The 27,815-nt window shown below is 43.7% G+C and overlaps 5 protein-coding genes across 7 annotated transcripts in view; 3 read left to right on the top strand and 2 right to left on the bottom strand.

Annotated features, from left to right (window-relative positions):
* The window catches only part of RpS3 (ribosomal protein S3), a 261,493-nt gene extending 248,070 nt beyond the window's left edge, over positions 1-13,423 (top strand). For 2 of the 3 annotated variants that reach the window (XM_070995627.1, XM_065865928.2), the window contains exons 2-3: positions 12,293-12,334; positions 12,596-13,423. In XM_070995627.1, the coding sequence (XP_070851728.1) occupies positions 12,299-12,334; positions 12,596-13,300 (741 nt within the window). In that variant the 5' untranslated portion in view covers positions 12,293-12,298 and the 3' untranslated portion in view covers positions 13,301-13,423. Of the gene's footprint in view, positions 1-12,196; positions 12,335-12,595 lie in introns of those variants that run through there. The other variant, XM_017082400.4, reaches the window with a different exon arrangement.
* Positions 1,171-8,174, top strand: PolE1 (DNA polymerase epsilon catalytic subunit 1). Its single transcript, XM_036818842.3, has 4 exons — positions 1,171-1,256; positions 1,320-1,446; positions 1,508-7,716; positions 7,777-8,174. Exons 1-4 carry the CDS (start codon positions 1,186-1,188, stop codon positions 8,078-8,080), a joined length of 6,711 nt encoding a protein of 2,236 aa, XP_036674737.3. The 5' UTR covers positions 1,171-1,185; the 3' UTR covers positions 8,081-8,174.
* Positions 8,439-9,222, bottom strand: ATPsynCF6 (ATP synthase, coupling factor 6). The gene is made up of 3 exons (XM_017077302.4): positions 9,172-9,222; positions 8,823-8,974; positions 8,439-8,756 (listed from the first exon to the last, which is right to left on the bottom strand). Exons 2-3 carry the CDS (start codon positions 8,972-8,974, stop codon positions 8,588-8,590), a joined length of 321 nt encoding a protein of 106 aa, XP_016932791.3. The 5' UTR covers positions 9,172-9,222; the 3' UTR covers positions 8,439-8,587.
* On the top strand, positions 9,483-11,594 carry Sec13 (secretory 13). Its single transcript, XM_036818843.3, has 2 exons — positions 9,483-9,872; positions 10,724-11,594. Exons 1-2 carry the CDS (start codon positions 9,586-9,588, stop codon positions 11,508-11,510), a joined length of 1,074 nt encoding a protein of 357 aa, XP_036674738.2. The 5' UTR covers positions 9,483-9,585; the 3' UTR covers positions 11,511-11,594.
* A 2,341-nt stretch (positions 13,424-15,764) lies between the features above and the next one.
* LOC108007777 (zinc carboxypeptidase) lies at positions 15,765-17,400 on the bottom strand. Its single transcript, XM_017071533.4, has one exon. It carries the CDS (start codon positions 17,373-17,375, stop codon positions 16,005-16,007), a length of 1,371 nt encoding a protein of 456 aa, XP_016927022.4. The 5' UTR covers positions 17,376-17,400; the 3' UTR covers positions 15,765-16,004.
* Between the last annotated feature and the right edge of the window lie 10,415 nt (positions 17,401-27,815).

Consider the following 27,815-nt stretch of genomic DNA (forward strand, 5'->3'; position numbering starts at 1 on the left):
TCTGGCAAGCCAAAAACAAAAACAGGTTTATGTGTGCGAGGGAGAGGGGCGATCCCAGTGACTGCGATGTTTTTATATTCTGGCAACGCATTTCGCATAAATTACAAATTACACAGCATGCAGCATAAGTAAATGCAAGTGCAGGGGCGGCAGCCGCAGCCAGCTGCACCCAGAAAAAAAGGGCAATAAGATTCGGGATAACGACACTCGATTCCATTCCCGATTTTACTGGCCAAGGGAGCCTGAAAACTAAAAACCCAGCCTTGCATAACGAAACACGTGCAACAAGGAAAATATGGCTGATTGTCAACCTCTGCTGCAATTTAATTGCTGCACCAAAGGTAAAATTAAAATTAAAACCAAAAAAAGGGGGCAACAAGTGCAGAAAGAGAAAACCGAATGCAAAGAGCGCATGCGCGCAGCCCTCGCTCTCTCTCTCTCTCTCTCTCTTTCGCACTTTCGCACTGCTGCATTTTTACAACTCGTGTAGGTGAGCCGGATTTTTATGAATGAATGCGCTTGTGTGCGTGCTGCGATGGCATGATTTCATTGCAGTGGAGAGAAAAAGTAAAAAATGCACATTTCAGAGGTTGGAAATGCGAGCTAGACACACATGGCCAACAGGCCAACTCAAGTGGTCAGCAGCTGTCTTTAAAGTGACAACAAACAGAGCATTTAATGTCCATTACAAATAATAAAAGAAGTTTCCAAGGGGCTATAAAACAAACGAAATTTGACTAGAGTAGATTGACCTATTAATTGTTTCTTAAAAACAAATGCAGCTACAATTTTGCAACAAAATTTAAGATAGGGACTGTCCATATATCCCATATACTCCGTTAATAAAATCCTTTTAAACCTGTTAAAAACGTCTGGAACACACATTTTTAGTTTAGATTAATGTACTTCAGAACTTAAACCATGGCAAATATACTGATAATATAAAAAGAGTAATCCGAAGTTGGCGCCAAAAGTCTCTCAGTGTATTCCATTAAATAGTTTTGTCGTAATAATTTCAAAAAAAATCCATAGTTGGCGCCAAATGGCCTCCCTTTCAGTGTTGTGCAACAGCCAAAGGGCGGTATTTCTCACAACGCGTTAGTACATCTTGGAGAGTTTGCAGATTTTTGGCGGCAAAAAGTTATTTACATTTATTTATTTTATTTTCACAAAAACAGCACGGAAATGGCAGACTCCGGCAAAGGCAAAGTGCTGCAAAATACGGGTAAATTCGTGAGCGAGAACCGGGCAGAAGGGTGAGTTGCGGAATTAACAGAAATCCAAGATCTACAAGGTTTTCTAACGATCTTAAATCCCAGGGACGACTTCTTCAATGAGGCCGGATATCGTCAGTCCCGGGAAAACGACAAGATCGACTCGAAATATGGCTTCGATCGGGTTAAGGACAGTCAGGAGCGAACTGGCTACCTCATCAACATGCATTCGGTGAGTTAGGAACTCTTTAAGACCTCAAAGTTCATGTTTAATAATGGGTAATCCCCCGTAGAACGAGGTCTTGGATGAGGACAGGCGACTCATCGCTGCCCTGGATCTGTTCTTCATCCAGATGGATGGTTCCCGCTTCAAATGCACAGTGGCCTATCAGCCGTATTTGCTCATCCGACCGGAGGACAATATGCACCTGGAAGTGGCTCGGTTTCTGGGTCGCAAGTATTCCGGTCAGATTTCCAATTTAGAGCACATTACCAAAGAGGACCTGGATCTGCCAAATCATCTTTCGGGACTACAACAGCAGTACATCAAGTTATCCTTCCTGAATCAGACAGCCATGACCAAAGTTCGGAGGGAACTTATGTCCGCTGTGCGGAGAAATCAGGAGCGCCAGAAATCCAACACTTACTACATGCAAATGCTGGCCACCTCGTTGGCCCAATCCTCCGCCGGTTCCGAGGATGCCACGATGGCCAAGCGGCAGCAGGATTACATGGACTGCATTGTGGACATCAGGGAGCACGATGTGCCCTACCACGTTAGGGTCTCCATCGATCTGCGTATTTTCTGCGGTCAGTGGTATAACATTCGGTGCAGAAGTGGTGTGGAACTGCCCACCATCACCTGCCGACCGGACATCCTGGACAGACCCGAACCCGTGGTCCTTGCTTTTGATATAGAAACCACCAAGCTGCCCCTCAAGTTTCCCGATGCCCAAACGGATCAGGTCATGATGATTTCCTACATGATCGATGGTCAGGGATATCTTATAACAAATCGGGAGATCATCTCCTCGAATGTGGATGACTTTGAGTACACTCCGAAGCCGGAATTCGAGGGAAACTTTGTTGTTTTCAACGAGGAGAACGAGATGCAGCTGCTCCAGCGCTTTTTCGACCACATTATGGAGGTGCGTCCGCATATTATAGTCACTTACAATGGTGACTTCTTCGATTGGCCCTTTGTGGAGACCCGTGCTGCTGTCTATGATTTAGACATGAAGCAAGAGATTGGCTTCTCTAAGTTTCGGGAGGGCAACTACCTAAGTCGTCCCTCTATACACATGGATTGCCTTTGCTGGGTGAAGAGAGATTCCTATTTGCCAGTGGGCTCGCAAGGCTTGAAGGCAGTGGCCAAGGCCAAGCTGCGCTACGATCCCGTGGAACTAGATCCCGAGGACATGTGCCGCATGGCTGTGGAACAGCCCCAAGTGCTGGCCAACTACTCTGTCTCCGATGCCGTGGCCACTTACTATCTGTATATGAAGTATGTACATCCGTTTATCTTTGCCTTGAACACGATTATTCCCATGGAACCGGATGAGATCTTGAGAAAAGGTTCCGGCACTCTCTGCGAGACTTTGTTGATGGTGGAGGCCTATCACGCCCAGATTGTGTACCCCAACAAGCACCAGAGCGAGCTGAACAAGTTGTCCAACGAGGGACATGTCCTGGATTCAGAAACCTATGTTGGTGGCCATGTGGAGGCCTTGGAATCTGGCGTATTCCGAGCGGATATACCCTGCCGCTTTCGACTGGATCCTGCCATGGTTAAGCAACTGCAGGAGCAGGTGGATGCGGTTCTACGTCACGCAATCGAAGTGGAGGAGGGCATTCCCCTCGAAAAGGTGTTGAATCTTGATGAAGTCCGTCAGGAGATTGTGCAGGGACTGCAGGGTTTGCATGATATACCCAATCGATTGGAGCAGCCTGTCATCTATCACTTAGATGTGGGTGCCATGTACCCCAACATTATCCTCACCAATCGCCTGCAACCTTCGGCAATGGTCACTGATTTGGATTGCGCTGCCTGCGACTTCAATAAACCAGGAGTTCGCTGCAAACGTTCTATGGACTGGCTGTGGCGCGGAGAGATGCTGCCCGCCTCGAGGAACGAGTTCCAGCGCATCCAGCAGCAGCTGGAGACAGAGAAGTTCCCACCTCTCTTTCCTGGAGGACCGCAGCGAGCCTTTCACGAACTCTCCAAGGAGGACCAGGCTGCATACGAGAAGAAGCGACTCACGGACTACTGCCGCAAGGCCTACAAGAAGACCAAGCTGACCAAACTGGAGACCCGCACTTCGACCATCTGCCAGAAGGAGAACAGCTTCTATGTGGACACGGTGCGAGCCTTCCGAGATCGTCGTTACGAGTACAAAGGTCTCACCAAAGTGGCCAAGGCATCAGTGAATGCTGCAGTGGCTTCTGGCGATGCGGCGGAGATAAAGGCCGCCAAAGGCAGGGAAGTTCTCTACGATTCCCTGCAGTTGGCCCACAAGTGCATCCTGAACTCCTTCTACGGTTATGTGATGAGGAGAGGAGCCCGTTGGCATTCCATGCCCATGGCAGGTATTGTGTGTCTCACGGGTTCCAATATCATCACCAAAGCTAGGGAAATTATCGAACGAGTGGGCCGTCCTCTGGAGCTGGACACTGATGGTATATGGTGTATACTACCAGGTTCCTTTCCACAGGAATTCACCATCCAAACAAGCCATGAGAAGAAAAAGAAGATCAACATATCATATCCAAATGCGGTACTAAATACCATGGTCAAAGATCACTTTACCAACGATCAGTACCACGAGTTGCGGAAGGATAAGGAGAATAACCTGCCCAAGTATGATATACGCGATGAGAACTCAATTTTCTTCGAGGTTGATGGACCCTACCTGGCCATGGTCTTACCCGCCGCCAAAGAAGAGGGCAAAAAGCTGAAGAAACGATATGCCGTCTTTAATTTCGATGGCTCACTGGCCGAACTCAAGGGATTCGAGGTGAAGCGACGTGGTGAACTGCAGCTGATCAAGAATTTCCAGAGCTCGGTCTTTGAAGCTTTCCTAGCGGGCAGCACACTGGAGGAATGCTATGCATCTGTTGCCAAGGTGGCGGATTATTGGTTGGATGTACTTTACAGCAGAGGATCCAATCTGCCCGACTCTGAGCTTTTTGAACTGATTTCGGAGAACAAGAGCATGTCCAAGAAGCTGGAGGAGTACGGCGCCCAAAAGAGTACCTCTATATCCACTGCCAAACGATTGGCTGAGTTTCTGGGCGAGCAGATGGTCAAGGATGCGGGTCTGGCCTGCAAGTACATTATCTCAAAGAAGCCCGAAGGAGCTCCCGTCACCGAGAGAGCCATTCCCCTGGCCATTTTTCAATCCGAACCGAGTGTGAGGCGTCATCACTTGCGTCGCTGGCTGAAGGACAACACCATGGGCGATGCGGACATTCGGGATGTGCTCGATTGGAACTACTACATTGAGAGATTGGGTGGCACCATCCAAAAGATTATCACCATTCCAGCGGCGCTGCAGGGTCTGGCAAACCCTGTGCCCAGGGTGCAGCATCCAGATTGGTTGCACAAGAAGATGCTGGAAAAGAACGATGTGCTGAAGCAGCGTCGCATCAACGAGATGTTCACCAGCAGACCCAAGCCGAAACCTCTGGCTACAGAAGAGGATAAGTTGGCGGATATGGAGGATCTGGCTGGAAGAGATGGTGGAGAGGATGCTGCAGGTCGTCCTATGGTTACCAAGAGAAAGCGAGTCCAGCTGGAGGAGAACGATGAAGAGGAGGCGCAGCCAGAAGCCACCACTTGGCGTCAGGCACTGGGTGCTCCACCACCAATTGGGGAAACGAGAAAAACCATCGTGGAGTGGGTGAAATTCCAGAAGAAGAAATGGAAATGGCAACAGGATCAGCGCCAGCGTAATCGCCAGGCCAGCAAGCGAACCAGAGGCGAGGATCCTCCAGTTGTGAGGCCAACAGGAGCCACTGGTACTTTAGGAGGCTTCCTGAGGCGAGCACAGCGAACTTTATTGGATCAGCCCTGGCAGATTGTGCAACTAGTGCCCGTGGATGATCTGGGACACTTCACCGTATGGGCTTTAATAGGCGAAGAGCTGCACAGGATTAAGTTGACAGTGCCCAGGATTTTCTATGTTAATCAGCGGAGTGCTGCTCCTCCGGAGGAGGGCCAACTTTGGCGCAAGGTCAACCGAGTTCTGCCGCGTTCCAGGCCCGTTTTCAATCTCTACAGATATAGTGTGCCTGAGCAGCTCTTTCGGGACAACTCCCTGGGAATGCTGGCGGATCTGGCCACGCCCGACATCGAGGGCATCTACGAAACGCAGATGACGTTGGAGTTTCGCGCCTTAATGGACATGGGCTGCATTTGTGGAGTCCAACGAGAAGAGGCACGTCGTTTGGCCCAACTGGCCACCAAGGATCTGGAAACCTTTAGCATCGAGCAGCTGGAGCAGCGCCCGCAGACCCAAGTCAAATACTTGGCTAGCGCCAACAATCGGATGCGCAAGATCTACCTCTATCAGCACAACACGCCAACGGCAAAGAAGGAAATATGGTCCCTGATCCTGATGCCCAGCAAGAAGGCCTACATCTTCGCCTTGGATACAGTACGAGCCAATCAGATGCCTAACATGAGGCAGCTGTACACCGCCGAACGCTTGGCCCTGCTCAAGAATTTGACGACCGACGAGCAGAACAAGATTCCCGTGGAGGATTACACCTTTGAGGTTCTCATAGAGGTGGATGTGAAGCAGATTTACCGGCACATCCAGCGGGCGTTGACCACCTACAAACAGGAGCACCAGGGACCTACTATTCTATGCCTTCAAACAGCGCTGGAGGCGCGAAAACTCAGCCTGGCCATGCCCATCCTACTGGAGTTCCCACAGGCCCAGATTCACATCTCCGATGATGCCAGTCTGCTGTCTGGCTTGGACTGGCAGCGTCAGGGCTCCCGGGCAGTGATCCGTCACTTCTTGAACCTGAATAATGTGCTCGATTTGATGTTGGACCAGTGTCGCTACTTCCATGTGCCCATTGGCAATATGCCTCCAGATACGGTGCTGTTTGGAGCGGATCTCTTCTTTGCCCGCCTGCTGCAGCGGCACAACTTTGTGCTGTGGTGGTCGGCAAGTACTAGGCCGGATTTGGGTGGCCGGGAGGCGGATGACAGTCGGCTGCTGGCGGAGTTCGAGGAGAGCATCAGTGTGGTGCAGAACAAAGCTGGCTTTTACCCCGATGTTTGCGTGGAGCTGGCTCTGGACAGTCTGGCAGTGAGTGCTCTGCTGCAATCCACGAGAATTCAAGAGATGGAGGGCGCCTCCTCGGCCATCACCTTCGATGTGATGCCGCAGGTCTCGCTGGAGGAAATGATTGGCACAGTTCCGGCTGCCACATTGCCAAGCTATGATGAGACGGCCCTCTGCTCGGCTGCCTTCCGCGTGATGCGCTCCATGGTGAACGGTTGGCTGCGCGAGGTGTCCATCAACAGAAACATCTTCTCCGACTTCCAGATCGTTCATTTCTATCGATGGGTGCGCTCCAGTAATGCCTTGTTGTATGATCCTGCTTTGAGAAGATCCCTGAACAATCTCATGAGGAAAATGTTCCTGCGGATTATAGCCGAGTTTAAGCGACTGGGCGCCACCATTGTGTATGCGGATTTCAATAGGATCATCCTGAGTTCCGGCAAGAAATCCGTCTCCGATGCTCTCGGCTATGTTGACTACATTGTGCAGAGCTTGCGGAACAAGGAGATGTTCCACTCCATTCAGCTGAGCTTCGAGCAGTGCTGGAGCTTTATGCTCTGGATGGACCAGGCCAATTTCTCGGGAATAAGGGGTAAACTGCCCAAGGGAATCGATGAGACAGTGTCCTCCATAGTCTCCACTACCATGCGGCGGGATCCAGAGCGCAACGAAGACGGAGAGGAAGATGAAGAAGAGGATTTGGAAAACCGCGATCCAGTTGAGAGCACAGAGCCGGAGCAGGATCAGGAGGATGAGCTTTCGTTGGAGCTGAATTGGACAATTGGCGAGCACCTGCCGGATGAAAACGAGTGTCGCGAGAAGTTTGAAAACCTTTTGACCCTCTTCATGCAATCCCTGGCCGAGAGGAAGACCACCGAGCAGGCCATCAAGGATATCTCGCACTGCGCCTTCGACTTTATCCTGAAGCTACACAAGAACTACGGCAAAGGCAAGCCCAGTCCGGGATTAGAACTCATTCGCACCCTGATCAAGGCGCTGAGTGTTGATAAAACACTGGCGGAGCAGATCAACGAGTTGCGCAGGAATATGTTGCGTCTGGTGGGGATTGGCGAGTTCTCCGACCTGGCCGAGTGGGAGGATCCCTGCGACAGTCACATCATCAACGAGGTCATCTGCAAGGCCTGCAATCACTGCCGGGATCTGGATCTCTGCAAGGACAAGCACCGCGCCATGAAGGATGGAATGTAAGTGCACGAAATCTTTTCATGCAATACAGATTATTACATTATCTTTACTTTTTGCAGACCAGTTTGGCTGTGTGCCCAGTGTTATGTGGCCTATGACAACGAGGAGATCGAGATGAGAATGCTGGACGCCCTGCAGCGCAAGATGATGTCCTATGTGCTGCAGGATTTGCGCTGTTCCCGCTGCAGCGAGATCAAGCGCGAGAATCTTGCAGAGTTCTGCACCTGCGCCGGTAGCTTTGTGCCTCTCATCAGCGGCAAGGATATTCAAACGCTGCTGGGCACGTTTAACAAGGTGGCCACCAACCACAAGATGCAGTTGCTCCAGCAGACAGTCCATCAGGCACTGACCACGCCGCGTTAGGGTTGTTGTTTGACAACTTGGATATTGTTATTTTGTAGATCATAGGAATTGTTTATAAGTTTTCGCTTTTAAATAAAATATATCGTTAATGAAATGTTAGGGTTTTTATGAGACGAAGTAGGAATCAAATTATGTTAGTGAATGAAAATTCTTGTAAAATCACGACCTTTGCCAAACACATTTGTTGTTAATGATATGGATTCCTAATATCATTCTAAAATATCATTATTTTGGCGGTTTCAACAGTTTTTGATCATTTTTACCAACCTTTTACGGAATAATTTCATTATGAGATGATGATGTGATGGAATTATGATGAAGATATGTCACTTTGTATAGTCCCTTCAGATTCACACACTTTTGATGGCTTTTACAAACGTATCGCTTGTTGTTTTCCCGATTTTATTGGTTGTTGTTGACGTAGTGCCCATGTTTTTAGGGTTTCACATGCTAAATCAGCAGCAGAACTTAAAGCAATTAGACTAACTCATACGCGAGGTTCGATCTTTACTGAGGGGCCTGGGTGATGGGGTCCACCTTGACTTCGGGGAACTGGAACTCGGGGAATTTCAGCATGTCGGTCTTGCCATCGCTGCCGTACTGCTTGGCCACACGGTCCAGTTCGGTCTTCAGGTCCCGCTCGATCTCGGGAGTGGAGTCCACCAGCTTGCCGCCACTTGGGATGCAAGGAAAACGGGATAGTTATAGGTATAATAAGGAATTTAAGTGACCCAAAACTCACGAGCTCTTCTGCCTGTACTCGCGCACTTTGTCCAGGAACAGCTGCTGGATGGGATCGGAGGCCTTGTTCAGGGCGGGGGCCGCGATTCCGAAGTTACGGCGGGCCTCGGTGCGCAGGACACGCATGCCACTCAGCAGGGATTGCGACAGCATCTGGAATTTAGGGATAACTCTATTAAAATGGCATATTTCGGCTTCCTTCATATGTAACCTTAAAAAGGTTATGTAATACGAGTTGTTGTTAAGAGGTTTCCAGGGGTTTTTAGAAACTGATTTTGATTGTAGCTTTAACTAGTTGCTAGTACACACTCTTTTAAATATTTGGATTATATTTAAACTGCTTTTTTCACCTTATTTTTCTTGGCAAATGCAAACTTTCGTGCGGAAAAGTATCAATTGTCAGTTCACAATGGCAGTTGGGGCTAGGGATGGGCAGGTGACCGATACTTAAGGCACGAGCACGATAGAGCAGGCATGAAATATATAAAAATATATGTAAATGCCTAAAAAACAAATGTTAATAAGTTAATAAAACAAATCTGAAATGTTTTATTCTTTTAAAAATATGTATTTTACTTAGTTTATTGATTTTATATCCTTTATAACTCATGCACCTCTCACGACCCACACGCCCACCTCTAGGCCAGAGTGACCAGCTGCTCTGAAGTAGTGTGACCTGTCTACGCCACGTCAAGCGCCGGAAAAAAACACGACTTGCATTTATTTAATTTTTCTGGCGACCGGACGAGCGTATTAAGAGCAAAATGGTGAGCCTGCTGCAGGAGATCGACACCGAGCACGAGGACATGGTCCACCACGCCGCCCTGGACTTCTACGGCCTGCTGCTGGCCACCTGCTCCTCGGACGGCAGCGTCCGCATCTTCCACTCGCGCAAGAACAACAAGGCGCTGGCGGAGCTCAAGGGCCACCAGGGACCCGTCTGGCAGGTGGCCTGGGCCCATCCCAAGTTCGGCAACATCCTGGCCTCGTGCTCCTACGACCGCAAGGTGATCGTCTGGAAGTCCACAACGCCCCGGGACTGGACTAAGCTGTAAGTAAACGGGCACACCCACACAAACAGGGGAGTAGTTCTATGTGGATAGCGACTAGAGGATACCCCTATATCATGTTTTATTTTATGATACCGTCTGTTGGGGTAAATTACCCGTTAATATCGACTTGAAAATACTGATATATCATATTGTATTTTGTTAATAACCGTTTTATATCTGAAAATTTAAAGAAATTAGAAAACCCTTTAATCAGACTCCATTAATGAACATGTTTTTATCAGTTTAGTATTACTTATTAGACAGATTGTGTTAAGATTAATAACAATATGTTATGCACCATTTAACTCGACTCATTTGTCCATGATATGATATGATATGATTGTTTTTGAAAATGCTATGTTTATCACTATAAACATTTTACATCTAAACATTTGCATCCATATGAGTTCGCATCTGCTCTACAAGAATAACCATTTCACTCTAAGAACATAACAAGAAATCCTAGGATCGGAAATGATTAATACTAAAAACAATATAAAATATTGTGATTAATATCAATATAAGAAAACAATAATTCCTCTAAAATCATTTCAGTCGACAATTTTCCATTAATATGATACTATTTCTAGGAATAGTAAAATATTTATAATATTGTCATGTTGTTCCTACGTTAACTTTACGATATGGTCCAAAACAAAGTGTGTTCAGTGGTTACATTTAAGGAATGAAAAGGTTTAAATAGAATAACAACATACACAAATCACAGGGTAACAAAGCGCTCACACCCGCCCTCGCCCAAACATAAACTATGTCATACATATGTTTGGACTGCTGTTATCACGACTGTCATAGACTGCCACATCTAACCTTTGCGCTTGCCACATTTCAGATACGAATACAGCAACCACGACTCGTCGGTGAACTCGGTGGATTTCGCTCCCTCGGAGTACGGCCTGGTGCTGGCCTGCGCCAGCTCAGATGGCTCCATTTCAGTGCTCACCTGCAACACGGAGTACGGCGTGTGGGATGCCAAGAAGATACCGAATGCTCACACCATCGGCGTTAATGCCATATCCTGGTGCCCGGCCCAGGCTCCGGATCCGGCCTTCGACCAGCGAGTGACCTCGCGTTCAACGGCTGTCAAGCGGCTGGTGAGCGGAGGGTGCGATAATCTGGTGAAGATCTGGCGCGAGGACAACGACCGCTGGGTGGAGGAGCACCGCCTGGAGGCGCACTCCGATTGGGTGCGCGACGTGGCCTGGGCGCCGTCGATCGGCCTGCCTAGGTCGCAGATTGCCACGGCCTCGCAGGATCGCCATGTGATCGTGTGGAGCAGCAACTCGGATCTGTCACAGTGGACCTCGAGTGTCCTGCACACATTCGACGATGCCGTGTGGAGCATCTCGTGGTCCACCACCGGCAACATCCTGGCCGTCACCGGCGGGGACAACAATGTCACGTTGTGGAAGGAGAACACCGAGGGCCAGTGGATCCGCATCAACTACGAGTCGGGCACGGCCATCCAGTCGAAGCAGCCGTCGCACCTGCCCCATTCCCACTCCCAGCAGCAGCAACAGGCGCCCCAGCAGCACCAGCAGCAGGCGCCCCTGCATCCGGGCCCGTCCTCCGACTCGGAGCACAGCTCGAACCTGTCCAACTCTCAACTATCCAACTGAAGAAATGTCCTGCTGAAGTCGTGGTCAAAGTGTTATCTTACAAATATTATATACGAAATACAATTTAATGTTTCCCCCATAAAATTTGGTTTATTTATTTTTAATGGGTATTAAACCTCTTGATTTATTGAAATCCCATTTGGTGGTTTAGTTTACTACATATTTTTATTAATAGATCAATTTCTTTTTAATTTTCTGTTTTTACATATATGATGTTAATTGTGTATTGTATTAATCGATTTTTTATTGTTATAGTAAGATACATATATTTGGGAAACAATTTTTAAATATAACTTACCTGATTTAAAAATCCGAATCGTATATTTTTAATTCCATCTTCGATTTTGTATAAAAAATACAGAGAATTTGGTTGAGCCACTTTTAAAATCTTCAAAACTATCTTAAAATATGATAGGGGAATATATTTTCATTGTCGTACTCAAAATTTCAATAATATAACATTTGGCCTTAGTAGAGATGCTAAAAATTTGCGTAAAAATTTTAAAATTTTAGTAATATTAGTAGCTTAATAAAAATAAACAACAAATTGAAATGAATACCCTACATGTTTTTTATTCGACGCCTAACCGTTTAGTATAGTTTCGAACCTTGGTTGGTGAACAGCCTAACATTTAGCAGAGTCACTTACCATATTGTTATCGATAGTTGCCGACAAAATCGATATTGGAAAATTTCGTGACATATCGATAGTATCGAATAAACATTGCTTTTTGCCCCTTCTCTATTTCTTTCTTTTCTGCGCACCACGTTTCCGATTCGACGTCAAAATGAATGCGACCCTTCCGATTTCCAAGAAACGCAAGGTAAATGTGGCGAAATGAGCCAGGATTCTCACCGGTACAAAGTGCAGTGTCCGTGGGCTTGTTGTTTCCCCGGAGTTGTGTGAAAAAGCCAGCCGGAAAGTGCAAAAACTCGGTGGTATCGGAGATAACCTCAAAGCCAATGGGCGTCCCAAAAACTTTGGACCTCAACAACGCGTGGTGAAACAACAACAATATGTGGGAAATACATAGTATTGGAGCCACCGGTAATAATGGTTTTCTTTTCCCCATCCCATCCCATAGTTCGTTTCCGATGGCATCTTCAAGGCTGAACTGAACGAGTTCCTGACTCGCGAACTCGCCGAGGATGGCTACTCCGGCGTGGAGGTGCGTGTGACCCCCTCGCGCACTGAGATCATCATCATGGCCACCAAGACCCAGCAGGTGCTGGGCGAGAAGGGCCGCCGCATCCGTGAGCTGACCGCCATGGTGCAGAAGCGTTTCAACTTCGAGACCGGACGCATCGAGCTGTACGCCGAGAAGGTGGCCACCCGTGGCCTGTGCGCCATTGCCCAGGCTGAGTCGCTGCGTTACAAGCTCACCGGAGGACTGGCCGTCCGTCGTGCCTGCTACGGTGTGCTCCGTTTCATCATGGAGTCCGGCGCCAAGGGTTGCGAGGTCGTCGTCTCCGGCAAGCTGCGTGGCCAGCGTGCCAAGTCGATGAAGTTCGTCGATGGTCTGATGATCCACTCTGGAGATCCGTGCAACGACTACGTCGAGACCGCCACCCGTCATGTGCTCCTCCGCCAGGGAGTGCTCGGCATCAAGGTCAAGATCATGTTGCCCTACGATCCCAAGAACAAGATCGGCCCCAAGAAGCCACTGCCCGACAACGTGTCCGTTGTGGAGCCCAAGGAGGAGAAGATCTACGAGACGCCCGAGACGGAGTACAAGATCCCGCCGCCCAGCAAGCCCCTGGACGACCTGGTCGAGCCGAAAGTTTTGTAAACCTAGTTTTACTGTTCATCCAATGAGCGACTAGCTGAAAAGAGTTGCCCTTAAATACAAACAAATCGACAGAAACAAAAACAAAGGAAAATAATTCAATAAACACAACCCATATAACACAAACCTTTTGTGCAGTGCTGGCCCTAAAGTTGTTGGTCCGATTTGCAAACCTGTTTGCCAAATTTCTTTTAAGCCCTTGAAGAGGAGGGCATTATAAGCTTGTCTAAAAGTTCGCCTCCAATCACTCCAGTTTCTCGGAATTGCAGGTAACTGATGAAAACTTTCACAATAGCCATTTTTTTTAAATAACTTAAAATATGAAAATGCTGCCCTAAATGAAATTCTTTGATTTGACGACTGTATATCCAATTAGGATAATTAAAACATAGTTTTGGGGGAATCCTTAAAGTGTAACTCATTTCCTTAATTGATAAAACTTGCCTAGATTTCAAGGATTGAGATTGAGGTAGTAATAGTATTCAAATTAGATGAATCTATTATACAGCCATATAGGGAAAGTCTAGAAAAATGTAATATTATTAATACCTGGCTACATTTGGTAACCAACCGTTGTATTTTTATCTACAAGGGCATCTAAACTTCGGCTTGCCGAATTCCACTTCCTTTCTTGTTTCGCCTCGCCTTGCCGCATTTTATTTCAATTTCTTGTGAAGCGGAAATCAGCGATTAAAACAGCTCACATTTTGTCCAGTTGCCGGCTGATTTATGAGGCTGTCCTTCGGGCAACATGAGTACCGGACACTCATGTGTCTGCGCGTTTCTGGGACCGCTGATAACCCGCTCCTCTTATTTATCATGTTGATATGTTTATTTCCCAGCTGGCACAGTGACACGGCCCCGGGCAATTGCAGCGTGAAAATCAACAATCGTTCAATTTATCAACATTTGCGAGATTATAACAGCCAGCGCGGGAGAAAGAGATTTTATTTTTCAGTTTTCCTTTTTTTTTTGCGGCAAGAATTCGTGCCCGTTTGGAGCGGCCTGAAATCGCAGCTGCAGCACACGATCCTCGAATCCCGATGACAAATGGCCACATGCAACACTACTCCTCCTCCACCTCCGCCTCATCCTCCTCCGCGAGGAGGTGGAGCAAATTTAGGAGGAGGAACAGGCGGCTTGTCTTGGCGGCATCACGCATCAAGTTGCGATTTGCGCCATAAATCTAAATTAGCTGGCTCGTCGTAGGAGAGTCGCCGCAGTTCCTGGTTGCACTATTACCCATCTATCTATCTGGCCAGCTCCTCCACTTGCCCCAATCAATTAGGTGCACATAAAAGCAGACGAAACTAATTTTAAGGCCATCTCGTTGGCTGCGACTGTGAGAAATTTTTTGTTTGCAACTGCCCATTGTTGTTGCGGTTCATTTCAACGCTGGCATAAATCATAAAGAACCTTTTAAACACGACTTTGAACGTATGATTTCAACACAATTTGTAAATAAATTAGATCGTGATTATGGCAACATCAATATCGCCAGCAACATCAACATCAGCAGCGGCAGCAGCAGCAACAGGCATCGGCATCCCCGCAGCAGCAACATTATTAACCGGCCAGTGTCTGGCATGTGTGGCTGCCATAGCTCTCCTACTAACTATATATTATAATGGCCCAAACAACAAAGCGAGACCAAAACAAAACAAAACTGAGGCCCGACAATTGCCGTCAACAAGTCTGCAATGTCGGCAGCAATGTGTTGCTGGTGTTGCTAGTCCATGTTGCTGTTGTGCGCCAGAGTGCAACATGCATATTGTCTGTCGAGGCTGCGCAGGTTCATAACTCGCCTGTCAGCTGCCAGGCTGAGTTCTGACAAAGTCGAATAAATCAGGTAGGACACTGTTTTCATACACTCTAGATCCTACTTCAACAGTTTAAAATATTTCTTAGTTTTATCAATAACAGCTTTTATAAGTTGTATGTTTTCTATTTAATTTGATCCTTTCTAATGCAGCTTAAGTACTTTTTTTTTCGTCCTAAAGAATTTGCGTTTTCCTTTTTTTAAGATAGTACCGATTTTCTATTTGCAGAAGTATATTTTTTTGTAAGGGTTCTGTCTTAAACCACTGTTTTAAGGATTAAACATGTTAAATAGTTAAGATATGGCAGGAGTCTTTTGGTTAGCTTATTAGAAATTACACAAACTCAAGAATTATCGTATTCCCTTTGTATAGCATCCATTTTATATGATTTAACAATTATATTTTAGTTAAAAATTGAATAAGTTAACAAATTTGTATGCTAATATATGGCCAAAGGTGCGTTGATTTAAGTTTATAAGAAACTGCCCAATTAAATGTGGAGTTTATTCAATAATGTCCTAACGAATTATCCCATAAAAACCAATATATTATCCAATAGATCCCAGAACAATCCTGAAAATCAATAGACTCCCTTCCCATAGTGAGTGTACAATAACAATGCATCGTAACTGTAATAGTTGCAACTATTTTTGTAAGGTTGTTCGAGTCTGACTATATTTGCTTTGATTTACCAACATTATTATGAGGTTTTGTGTCATGATTTTGCCATCATTATTTAGCATTAAGAAACGATGGCGCGTAATGTGTTTTTCATGTGAACTGCCAGGCCAGACGACATTTATCATCATCATCGTCGTCGTCCGCATCATGGATTTGGATTTGGATTTTTTAGCTGGAACTCGAGTTGGGGAGCGGGAGCCCAGTGATCACTGGTAATAGCCACGTTTGCCGGCCTCCTCCACGATCGTTTTAATGGAGGCGAAGGCTTCGATTGCCGTGGGTTCGATCTCCTTGGCGGACAAAATGAACAGATCCTCGCTATCCGCTGGTCCACGCAGCTCATACGAGAAGGTAATTGGAATCTTAAGCTCACCATGAGTCCAATCCTTTGACCCACCAGCCGAGGGATATATGGTCTCGTAGATACTGCCACTCTTGTAGATTCTACCGCTCAGATCATAGATCTTCTTAGCAGCCAGTTGGCCAATCTCCTTCAGATCCTGATAGTTATCCACACGCTCGGCGCTGTGTCCATAGGGAAACATGATCATCTGCGAGTAGCTGTGCAAGGCTAGAAAGGTACGTATGCGTTCCGACTCGACGCGGTCCTTGATGAACTCAATCATCCTTTGGGTTTCCACCTCACTTCCTGCAGATGGTCCGGAGTAATCATAGCGACAGGGATCACCACTGGCTCCCGTGACGTTCCAGTGGAAGGGGAAGTTCCGGTTGAGATCCACACCACGGCAGATTCCGAAAAGAGCTCGATTCTTGCGCCACATGCGATCCCCTTGAAAGGTATACCGATATCCATCGGGGTTTACGGTGGGAAAGATGTACCAGTTTTGGGATCGAGCTAGTTCCTGGATGGCAGGATCCTCGGAGTTCACCAGTCTATCAATGATATAGGTAGCCGTGGCCGGTGCTATCCACTCGCGAGCATGAATACCGCTCTCTATGAAGACAGTGGTGCGATTCTCCCCGCCAAAAGCGATTTTCACACCTTGAATGGGCCTTCCCTGGGTGCTGAGACCCAACTGGACTAGGGTAACCACCTCGGGATACTTCTTGGCCAGATTCTCCAGCCAGGCATTGATGCCCTCCAGCGAATGATAGCGTTTCCAGTCGAATTGGTCGGGTGATGTACCTTCGGGAGCCACCTCGCGATAGTTGGCATCGATCAAGGCCTGGAAATTGTGGTTCAGCACCCTATGGGTCACATTATAGCTGTGCACCAGGTCATCGAAGTCAGCCACCTTGGCCGCCGTTACCATAATGGTGAGTTTTTGTCCTGGTTGTCGGGCATGACCCATAAAGGAGCATGAATCACTGGCCAATTCCAGGGCCTGAAAGATCCGCACATGCTCTTCACTGGCCAATTCCACCTGGTAGATGCGGGTGTGGTCGTAGCGGGCTTGAAGAGGAGCTGGAGCTCCTACTGTCTTTATCTCCTCGTCCAGGGCACACTGGTCCGCCTTGGTGCAGAAACTAGCTGCCTTGGATTCCTGGATGACACCAACAATAACCAGGAGTAGCATCAGTTTTAGCGGATGGGGAAACCATCTTTTGGGAAACATCTTGAGTCTCCACCAGTTAAAATCGATTTGAAATTTTTCCATTCCTCTGTTTCACTGGGGAGAGTGAATTATACATAGAAAATATGTACAAAAGGAAGTGACGATAAGAAAGTTTAAGATGCTTGAAAAGCCGACTGATTAATACCTTGGAATGTGATTTGGGTCTAATAGTACTGATGAGTTATTTTGTAGAGTGATTTATTATAATTTACCCATAAAACCATTAATAAAATTGTTTCGATGTATTTGGGGAAAATGCTAAGGGAATCAAAATATTGAAGTTTATATTTTATCCCTAACTTAGTAATAATCAAGCTAATAAAAATGATCTCCATCGGGCAGCTTATGGGTGACCACTGAAATGTATTAAAGACTTTGGGTACTACTAGCCCTCTATACTCTCCAGATTGACGTATTTACAGGGTATACAATAAAACGAAACATTGAACTTGGGTTCTGTGACATCGACAGCAAATCTCCCGTACGTATATGATGAGCTTCACACGCCCAAGCTTCTCTCCATCGAGCTTTCGTTTCCCAACTCATCTCTGTTCTGAGCCGAACCGATCTCCCTGATCTCCGGATCCCCTTCTCCTTGCCGGCGGGTAATCGAAGTCAACGATTTATGATCACCTTTCATAACACTTCATTAGTTACATTTTTGGTAGAATTTATAGCGCAATTGCAATAGGAAAACGTTTAACGAGCTTGTTCTCGAGCGGGGAAAACGCAGAGCGGACCAAATTTGGACGGGCAATTGCCTCGATGGCAACAAGTGGATGGCGATGGCGCAACATGGGTCCAAGTCCAGTGCCGATCCGATCCGATCCGAGCCAATCCGATGTAACCATGTTACCATGTCGCCGAGTTGCGTCTTCGTTTCCACTTGTTCGCCAGCACGGGAACCAATTAAACTCAACGTGCTCAAATATTTGGCGCTGCTAATGGAGCTTAAATGGTAATGTGGTCCAAGGTTTCACCACGGAGATCTTCTTCGGCGGTTGTAACACTATATTTCTAGACCATGGCGATTAAGGCTTCATCGAAAGAATGTAAAAAGATTGTTGTCTAATAAAATATTTTTTAAGGTATGATTATAATGTCCTATAATAAAATTGTAGGTTGTTTAAATATTTATAGTACTAACAATACCCACAAAATTCAAAGAAAATGCATCATGTTTTGATAATACCCATATCTCAAAAAGAATTAATTATAAAATCCATCTTGATTGATTATGGGTGATTTTTACACTCTTTGTTTTGAGAAGTTTCTGACTCAATTTACAACTGCATAACATGGTATTATGCAACTGGTACTCCGCCATCGCAATCCATCCAACCATTCCGTTCATATACGAAAATTCATTTCTCTTAATTGACTTAACGTGACTTGGACTTGAGAAAAACCAATTACAAAGCCACATTAATATCTGGCAACAATTTGCTGCTTTTTGAGCAACACAATTTTGTGCCTGGCATGCAACCAAAATTTTAATTAAGAAAATCATTTTCGGATTGGGGGTGGCTTGGGTTTTTTTGGTGGGGCGACTGCAGGTTGTTTTTTTTCGGCGTGGGCGGCTTATGCACAAAATAATCTTATCAAACATTTTGGCAATTAATTCGACAGAATGACAGCGGGGTTACCAAGGGGCTGATGTGGAATTAGAGCCGCAAACAGAAGCTGCGGATTGGCCAGTTGCCCATAAAAGCATTTTAATTTCTTAATTTACCACAAACTATAAATCATGGCCTTAGGTGTTTTGGCCATATAATGTAAGCCACCTTGCAGTGGCATTCGCATTCGCACCATTTTCCAGCATTTCGCAGTCGCTATGGAAATGCCTTCCATCTTTTTCCTTTGATTCGATGTACTGAAAGAAATAAATATAATCATATATATATAATCATCTTTTTATTTCTGAAAAATAATAATAATCTTATGAAATAATAACTTACTATAAAAGAGGTTAATAAACATAAATAACATTTTTTCTAACAATGATCTTGTGGATCCTATATAATTTCATATTATTTTTTTAATATATACGAAAGTACATATATAAAAATTCGTAGAAATTTCCATGTAATTTAAGTAGTACCCTTTTGGACACGGACATTTCGGGAGCTATGAAAGATGCAGATATAAAATTTAGTACGTAAGTTATTGAGATGTTTCAGATATTGAGATGATTAAAACCAAAAAAATATTTTTAAATTCCTTCAATATTTAAGCAGAGGGTGCCGGATTTTACAAAAATAGCGTTTTGGTTTGTATAAAAGGTGCTTGTTTTTTTTTTAAATATTGTTTTATTTTCAGTGCATCCTTCGTGGCAGCTTGGGTGTTGTAAAAATACCAAAAATACCTGGCTGCCGCGTTGGTCACGTCTTGGCCGCCTGTCTGGACCAGCGGCTTCATTAGGTGATGCTTGTACATATTAATTAAAATGTGTATCCCGCAGATACACTCGTATAAGTGCACCGGCGAGTGCCGTAGATGGTGGGGCACTAAATCATCTCCCCAAGCAATGCAATGCAATGCAATGCGACTATTTGCACTGCTTTCGCATATGGAAATCGTTGCGACACGCCGAGTTTTCCAACTGCCCGCAATGTTTGCGTTAATTGGCCACACTTTCTGGGGGCCGGGCTGTGCCACCAAAAGAATGAAGCCAATTCAAATTGAACAATTACAATTACGAAAAAATCTTAGTCGGCATTGCCATTTATTCTCCATTTTTTTTGGACACATAAATCAAGGAAATGTCAGAAATTTGCCATGACTTGTCGGGCGTCTGGGCTTTGGCCGCCAAATTAATGCAATTTTGTGTAAATTACTCATTAAAATCGAAATAAATTTCCAGGGGAAGGCATAAATCACGCCTTATAGAGCGGTACAAGCCACACAAAAAAATAACAGCAACCAAAAAAAAAAAGAAACCAAACAGAAAACTCAACTAAACAAAAGTCTCGATTACCCCGGCAGCCAGGTTGTAAATGAAATTTTCATTCCACGGGGGGAAAATTGGGGGGGAAAACTCCAATTAGATATTTTATTGCTAATGTGAGCTTGTCAGATCGCCTGGCCAACTCGAGTGTCCAGCTCGGCTGTCCAATGTGTTCGCTGCCTGTCTACATCAATTAAAAGCGCATTTGACAATGATATTTATACTTGGGCTCGGTCTTTGGTTTCTGGGGGGTTAGATCGGTTATTTCGGTAATTATAGATCAACTGCCAAGCTGCCAGCCCAGCGGAAAAGTGTGCTGCTCTCTAGTTATATATGTTATAGATATATTTTGCCAGCAACTGGAAAGATTGGGCAAATGCATCGATGTTGTGTATGCTTTTTGGGCCGACGACAACATTGTTGCACTGCCAACCAGCTAGCCAGCCAGCCAGCAAATTATCAGCGGGCCAAAACAAATGTAAAAATGTTTGAATTCGTAACAAACACACTCAGTGGCCATATTTGTTGGGCCCAAACTAATGACGTGGCTCGCTGGCCGGTGTTTTAATTGTGAAATGCCGTGCAATAAATTGCAAGATGGCCAAAAACCGAATGAACCAGCTAACTTACTGTGGCATTAATCGGAAAAATAAGCAATCATTTTGTTTGTCTAAAAAAATGTTATCAGCATGGAGCAAAATGTGATGTTTTTTTTTTTAATTTTAAAACAATTGTTTCAATTTAGTAAGTGTACTAAGTTGAATAAATGTTATTTAGGAGTATATACATTTTCTAAATTTTAGAAGAAACCTACATTGATTCTTTATTTTTTTACACTATTTTTTTACTTTTCTTATTTTTAAAAGTGTTATCAAACAAAATAAAAAACAACCTACTACTATTGTCTTTTTGAACTTAATAAGTCGATTTTTTTCAGGTTTCGGGACTGTATATTTTGGAATTTAAAAATAGGGTGAACTTTCTCCTCCATCTAAAAACATTTTTCAATATTGCAAAAAATAGTTTTTAATTTTATTCCCCCAAAAACTAGACTTTTTACCCATTGTATGGCGGGCAGAGCGAGCCCAATATCCTGAGTGCAACTGCAATTCAATTACAGCTCAATTTCATGGCAGCAGCGGAGAGCCATGGCCATTTAGAGAGCACGGCGACAATTTGTTTATGGAACCGCCGCGGACTTTAAATGGTCCGGTGCATAAATCACTCGCTCTCGGCTCCGATCAACCCCGATTGTCAATTGGCAATACCAATATATATCGCCTATAATTGGGAAGGCGGAGCTGGGCCCCCAAAACATCACCCACCAGAGAAATACTCCTCCTTCTGGCAGCTACTTGGTTCTCAGTAAATTTCGCATGGCAAAACAATTTGCATGGATCTATGATCCAATTGCAATTAGACTGGCGTGTTGCCCTCAGGACAGCAGCAACATCGGCCATTGTGCGGCAGCAACATGCCGCAGAGTTGCTAACTGTTGCCACTTAATTTCTTAATTCACCATTGCGTGTCGGTATCTAGTACTAATGACATCATTTGCCAGCCTAGACTGGCTTAGGCCACATAACTAATACACCATAGGGATGGATTCTTTGGGAATTACCTTTGGCTGGCATTATCCTTTGGCCTGGCGACTGGCAGCAGCAAGTGGCACATTGCATGCCACTTGCAATACCCATTGCAACACACCGGCAACTCTAGCCATGAGCAACTCATAAATGTGGCCAGCACAAGGCAAACGCAAAACGACTTCCTGCTCCTCGAACATGTCATGGCGGGCCAACGAACATGCAACAACAGCTCACATATGGCTGCAGTACACTGTGAAAAATATCAGGAGGTAATAAAAAAAAGTGTAAGACTTATCTTTTTATGTAAGACGCATTTTACCACGATTTTGAGCAACTTTTCTTAAGCTAAGATGATTTTGTAAAACATAAAAGTCTTGTTTTTGAAAAAAATGCAATGTTCTGGAAAATGTTTGTCTCCGAAATACATTTGGAAAGTCATTACCATCATCTTCTTAAATTTAAATAAAAATGTCGGTAACACTTCTTATAATGAATTTTAAGTTTTTATAAATCATAAGTTTTCTGGTTGAATTATTTTAAAAAACTCAAATTAATGTTTTTAATAAAAAGTAAAATCTCCTTCTATTTTTTTTGTAAAAAATAGGAGCTTCTATAAATAATTCCCCTTCTTTATGCCGTTTTCAAGAATTTAATATTAGGCATAAATTTCTAGTTTTTTCCTAAGTGTAGCACCATATTTCATGCACGCAGGCGCCTCTTCAAAAAGTCGGTTGCTGCTGCTGCTGCTGTTACTGTGCTGCCTCATCTTTAGCGGCCTCTTCAGTCAATAAAAATCTCTGGCAAAAATGTTGCTTACGAAAATGCAACAACCACCGCATGCCAACATGATTTTTCTTGCTTTTTCATTATTGTATTGCGACATTTTTGCGTTGGTTGCTGCTCTGCAAAATCAAAGCACGCCAGCAGCAGCAACAGCAACAGCAGCAGCAGCAACATGCACAGCAGCAACATCATCAGCGACATCGCAGCAGCAACGAATCGCTGGCGAAAAATGTGCGCGCGATAAATTTATGTTGGCAACATCAAATCGACGTAAATTACGCGACGCCTGGTTACCAGGCTGCCAGTTAACCAGGCGGCGCTTTGGCTGTTAAATTCTTGGCTCAAAGGGGGCAGAGCAATCGGCAATCGTGGCCAACAGACTGGGGCAGATGCTGCTCGAAACAGCAAAGACGGAGTGACTCTAGCAACACATTAATTCACGCGTACTTAACACGACCAAAGGCACTGTGGGCAAAGTTTTGTACTTTTGATAGAAATCGTAAATATCTAAGTTATTAGCATGTACTTTAAACCATATACTTAAACCGAAAAAAAATATTGTCCCTAAATTTTAGAAATTTAGAACAACAAAATTTCATTTACTAAATTTACATCTTTAAAAAATGTTTTTTAGCTAATAGAAAACATATGACTAGCTATATTGCTCTACAATTCTGGGTGAATATTTTTGAGTTTAAAAATAAACCTATTTTACAATATTTATTTTAACGAGGAGTCAAGAGAATTATTACTCAAGTCCTGCGTATAATAACTTAGTAGGATTTATAATTTTATTTTAACACAAATTATGACAAAATCATGCCTTAGCGTTTACTTACTTAGGCTACCTTTTTGGTAAAAAAAACTCTTTATTTTGTATTCGATTTTAAAAAGTGTTTGATAAATAGTACTTCCAGCCCACTGTGCACCGTGGCCATTTAGGTTGCTGTTGCTGGTTGTCATCCCATCTGTAATACAAACGCATGCCTTGATTGTGGTTCAGGGGGATGGGGAATGGGAATAGAGTACAGGCTGCGGGCAAATTGCTGTTTGTAATTGATTTAAATACGTTGACGTTGCGTGGCAAATAACTCAGGCCGCTGCTCGAGTCGAGTTGATTATACATTTCTGCTTAATTGTTGCCACACAACCCCAGAACTTTCCCAAATAGACGAGTTAAAGCTGTGTCTGAATGCCATCCAATTGGCCTTATCATTATCCGATGGCTGGCTGGCTGGTTGGCGTGAAAGCAAACAACGGCGGAACACAACAGTCGCCAATTATCGTTTTGATTAATGCTCGCTGCCAAAATGGATTTTCATAAGCGCTTTTCACCATTTCTTCCCATCAATTATCATAAATACAAACAAATTTGCAATAAACTGCACAGCACGCAGCGGTGAAGGCAATTTTCCAGCATCGGGTTAAAGGCAACAAACAGCCATTCAGGCACAACAGCAACACCATGGGCCAAACAACTTCAATTACAATCACGTCAACATCATTTTCAACGCAACGAGATATATTTCTATTAGCCGAATTAATGTCAGCATAATTAATCACATCCAATAATGTTCACTGAGCTAGGCAGCAACAGTAACAGCAGCAACAGGCAACCAGCAACTTGCAACTTGCAACCAGCAACATCCTCTCAGGGTCAACAGTTCGTGTTGCACCTTTCCAGCGAAAATCCCGCGAGACCTTCACACTTTTGTTTATTGGCCACAATGCGTAGGTTGTAGCCAGGGGCATTTTATATGGCTTGGACCAGAGAGATCGGCCTGAGAAGACAGTAGAGCTAATGCAATTTGATTGTTGGCCCGGTGTTTTGCCTGACCAAGACGAATTTCTTAGCCAGATGATAACGCTGGCAGATTCATAATTGCAATGCGGGGAAAAGAAATAATCCTGGGAAATTGCTGTAGTAAATGCCAAGCATTTTTTGAGCTTATATACGAATATACACCGAACAACAATAACATCAAACATACCAGAAAAATTGCATACTATAATAATAAATCAATAAAAAGAGCTCATACGAACAGCAGTTATATGATTATTAAAACAAGTTATTCATTAGATTTCAAACATTTTAAATTAAATGTTAAAGTTTTTATTTCAACATAATAAACAACGGGTTTTCTATTTATTTTTACAACATATTGTCTTCTTATAGTTGTAATAAATTCCAACTTTAATTGTCAAACTTGTTGAATTAAATAATAAAAGGTTTGACAGTAGCATTTATAAGTTATTGATATTTCGAAACTAAAAATATATTTTCAATTCATTTTCATAGCATTTTCTATAAAACCTCAAACCCTAAAGTTTCTTTTATCCTTTAATATCTTTACAGCCATTCCATAATTTGTATCCAGCTGTTTAAAGGCGTTTCCACGCCAGATTCTGGATCACTATTTTTTGTTGTTTCCTACGTTTCTTGATTTATTTGGCATAATTTTTTTATTGGCAGTTTCAACACGTTGATGGCTATCAATTTGCACAAATTAAAAATTAATTGCAAATTTATGGCTTTTAATTTACTTATCGTTTGATTTATGCCCCGGCCACAGCAGCCAAAATACTTTTTATGATTTAAAGCTCAGTCGGCCAATGCGCAGATTTGTTTCTTTTTATTGATTTTATTTTCATTTTTTCGGTGGTCCAACTGGGTGCACTTAGAATAGCTAAGAGCCAGGCAATTTAACTGAAATTAATTGCAAGCATTTTATATATTTATTTCGAGCATTTGAGAGCTGATAAAAAAAGCCGTCCAACTTGAGCTCGATTAGACCAAGCGGAAGTGGCATGTCAACGTCACATTAAAGCCAAAAGCCTATAAAAACAAAACTAAATCAAATCAAATAAGCTACAGCAAATGCAAAATGCAATTTGCAAATTTTACTTGCATTTTTCTAACAATATTTGGCCAATTTATACGAAGACCTCGAAGGTCTCGAATTATTCAAAGGCAGAAACGATAAAAGGCAAACGACTGGCAAAAAGGCAGCGACGACGACGACGAGTGGCCAATTGTTTTGGGCCAGGCCCAGATCACTGGACCATTGCCACCAGTAGCAGAAAAATGCAACAATAAATCTCATTTTATGCAGAGCGCAGAGCGAACGGCCCTTTTATAGGTAACGCTAATGTGGCCAAAAAATTGAACTTGACATTTGAATGCCCAATTAACCATGACGTCGAAGTGGTCCGAAGAGTTCGTATCCTGGACAGTACCAATGGCAATGGCCAATGGTAACGGCCGCTACCATTTTCAGGTCAAGTTTTTGGGCATTCCGATGCGTTATGCCCCCAGTCGCTTTATTGCAGCAATTCGGGCTTTGTGGGGTGCTCGAGTGCGGTTCCAAGTCCTCCTCCTCCGGCACCTCCTCCTCCAGCTTCCTGCTAATTAACCCACTTTCTTAGACCGACCAACCGACCGACCGACCTTTTTTTCTGCTCTTCTCCCAGACTGGCTCTTTTATCTCTGCCATTCCGATCGCTGCGGTAAAAATTTGCCTGTCATAAAATGTCTATGGAACTGGACAAGGCTCAAATATGTCGAATACTCTACTTAGAGGAAGGTCTTCTTAAACATGGCTTATGTTATCTAAAAATGGTATTTAATCAAATATTGATAGTTCTGATAATTTTAGTTACTTTATATATAGTAATATGACACCTCAATTGCAATATTAAATATTAAGTTCAAGGTGGAAAGTATTATACTCGATGTTAGTCATATTTATTTTAGGCATTTCCCATGCCAATTTCATATTAATATCAATGTTTAAAATATTTCCATTTCTTAAATTTATAAAAACCTCAAATCTTGAATTTACAACGTTATCTTTCATTACTTTTGAAGAGATATTTTAATTTTTCAATATATTAATATTAATTAAAACCATATCAATGTAAAAGGGTATTTCTGGAATGAATATCTCCTTTGACTGAGTTATTTTACTATTTCGATGTGAGTGCAATTCTCACGCGGAGGCGATCGCCAGTTCACGCAGAGTCGGCCTTTTTCGGCCGGTCTTGGCCTGCTCCGGCTGGAGATGATTATAAAATTGCGATAAATATTTATACCGCTCTTAGATTTATGGTGATTCATATCACCAGCCGGCCGAGCGGAGTCATCGTTGGCATCGGTTAACAGGTAACGTTCATAAACATTTTTATTAGCAATAATTGCACAATTTTCCATGTGGTTCATTTGCGTGTGCGATCAGAGGAGGAGGTAAATACAAACACAACTGGCCAAAGCAACTGTCATCAATCATGGAATGGCGATAAGCCAACTTCCTGGCCTTGACAGCCCCAAGGGTCAAGCCCAAATGACCATAATTGGCAAGTGTTGGCGAGAAAAGTCAAATGCCACATTTAAATAATTCAAATTATGTGCAATCAATTCGGTTCAAAGTTTTCAGCTTTAGCCTGATTTTCAGAGCAAATTGTCATGGCCGCAAGCCCAACTCTAAAACTTAACTGTATTTATTAATAATTTATATTATTTGTTTATAGAAGGCCGACACTCCATCGAAGGCCAATGCTGCTCACTTGGCTAATGCTGTGCCATAACTTAATGGCCGATTTGCTTTCAAATCAGAACCCTAAGGAAAAACCATTTGCTGGCATTGAAAATAATTAAATGTTTTCATAATTTATTTGGCATTTTCAACCATAATTTGATTCGGAAATAGCTACGTATATTTTTCTAGAAATAACTTCTTACAAAGTTGCTGCACATACAAACAGTTTTGTGCAGGAAAATAGTTTCAAACTATGGAAAAAATAGAATTATTTATTTGTTGGCTTATAAATATACAATATTATTAATTTTAAATATTACCATAAGTTTTTACGGGGTTATTTCTTAACATATACATTTTTTAAAGCCTAAATCATAAAATCTAGGCTAGATTGTACTAAATATAAATTCATCTAATCCGCTTTTAAAGAACTAAAATAAAGCTTTTGATTTTAAAGGGTAGTGCTTCTGTTATTTTAAACATATCTGTTATTAAATAAACCAAAGTGCTCCACATTTGTTAGTCGCTTAACAAGTAAAAAAGTCAACTACATTTTCATGTGTAATTGGGTGTCGTGCCAGATCAA

Source organism: Drosophila suzukii, chromosome 3 (genome assembly GCF_043229965.1).
Source record: "Drosophila suzukii chromosome 3, CBGP_Dsuzu_IsoJpt1.0, whole genome shotgun sequence".
NCBI classification, from domain to species: domain Eukaryota; kingdom Metazoa; phylum Arthropoda; class Insecta; order Diptera; family Drosophilidae; genus Drosophila; species Drosophila suzukii.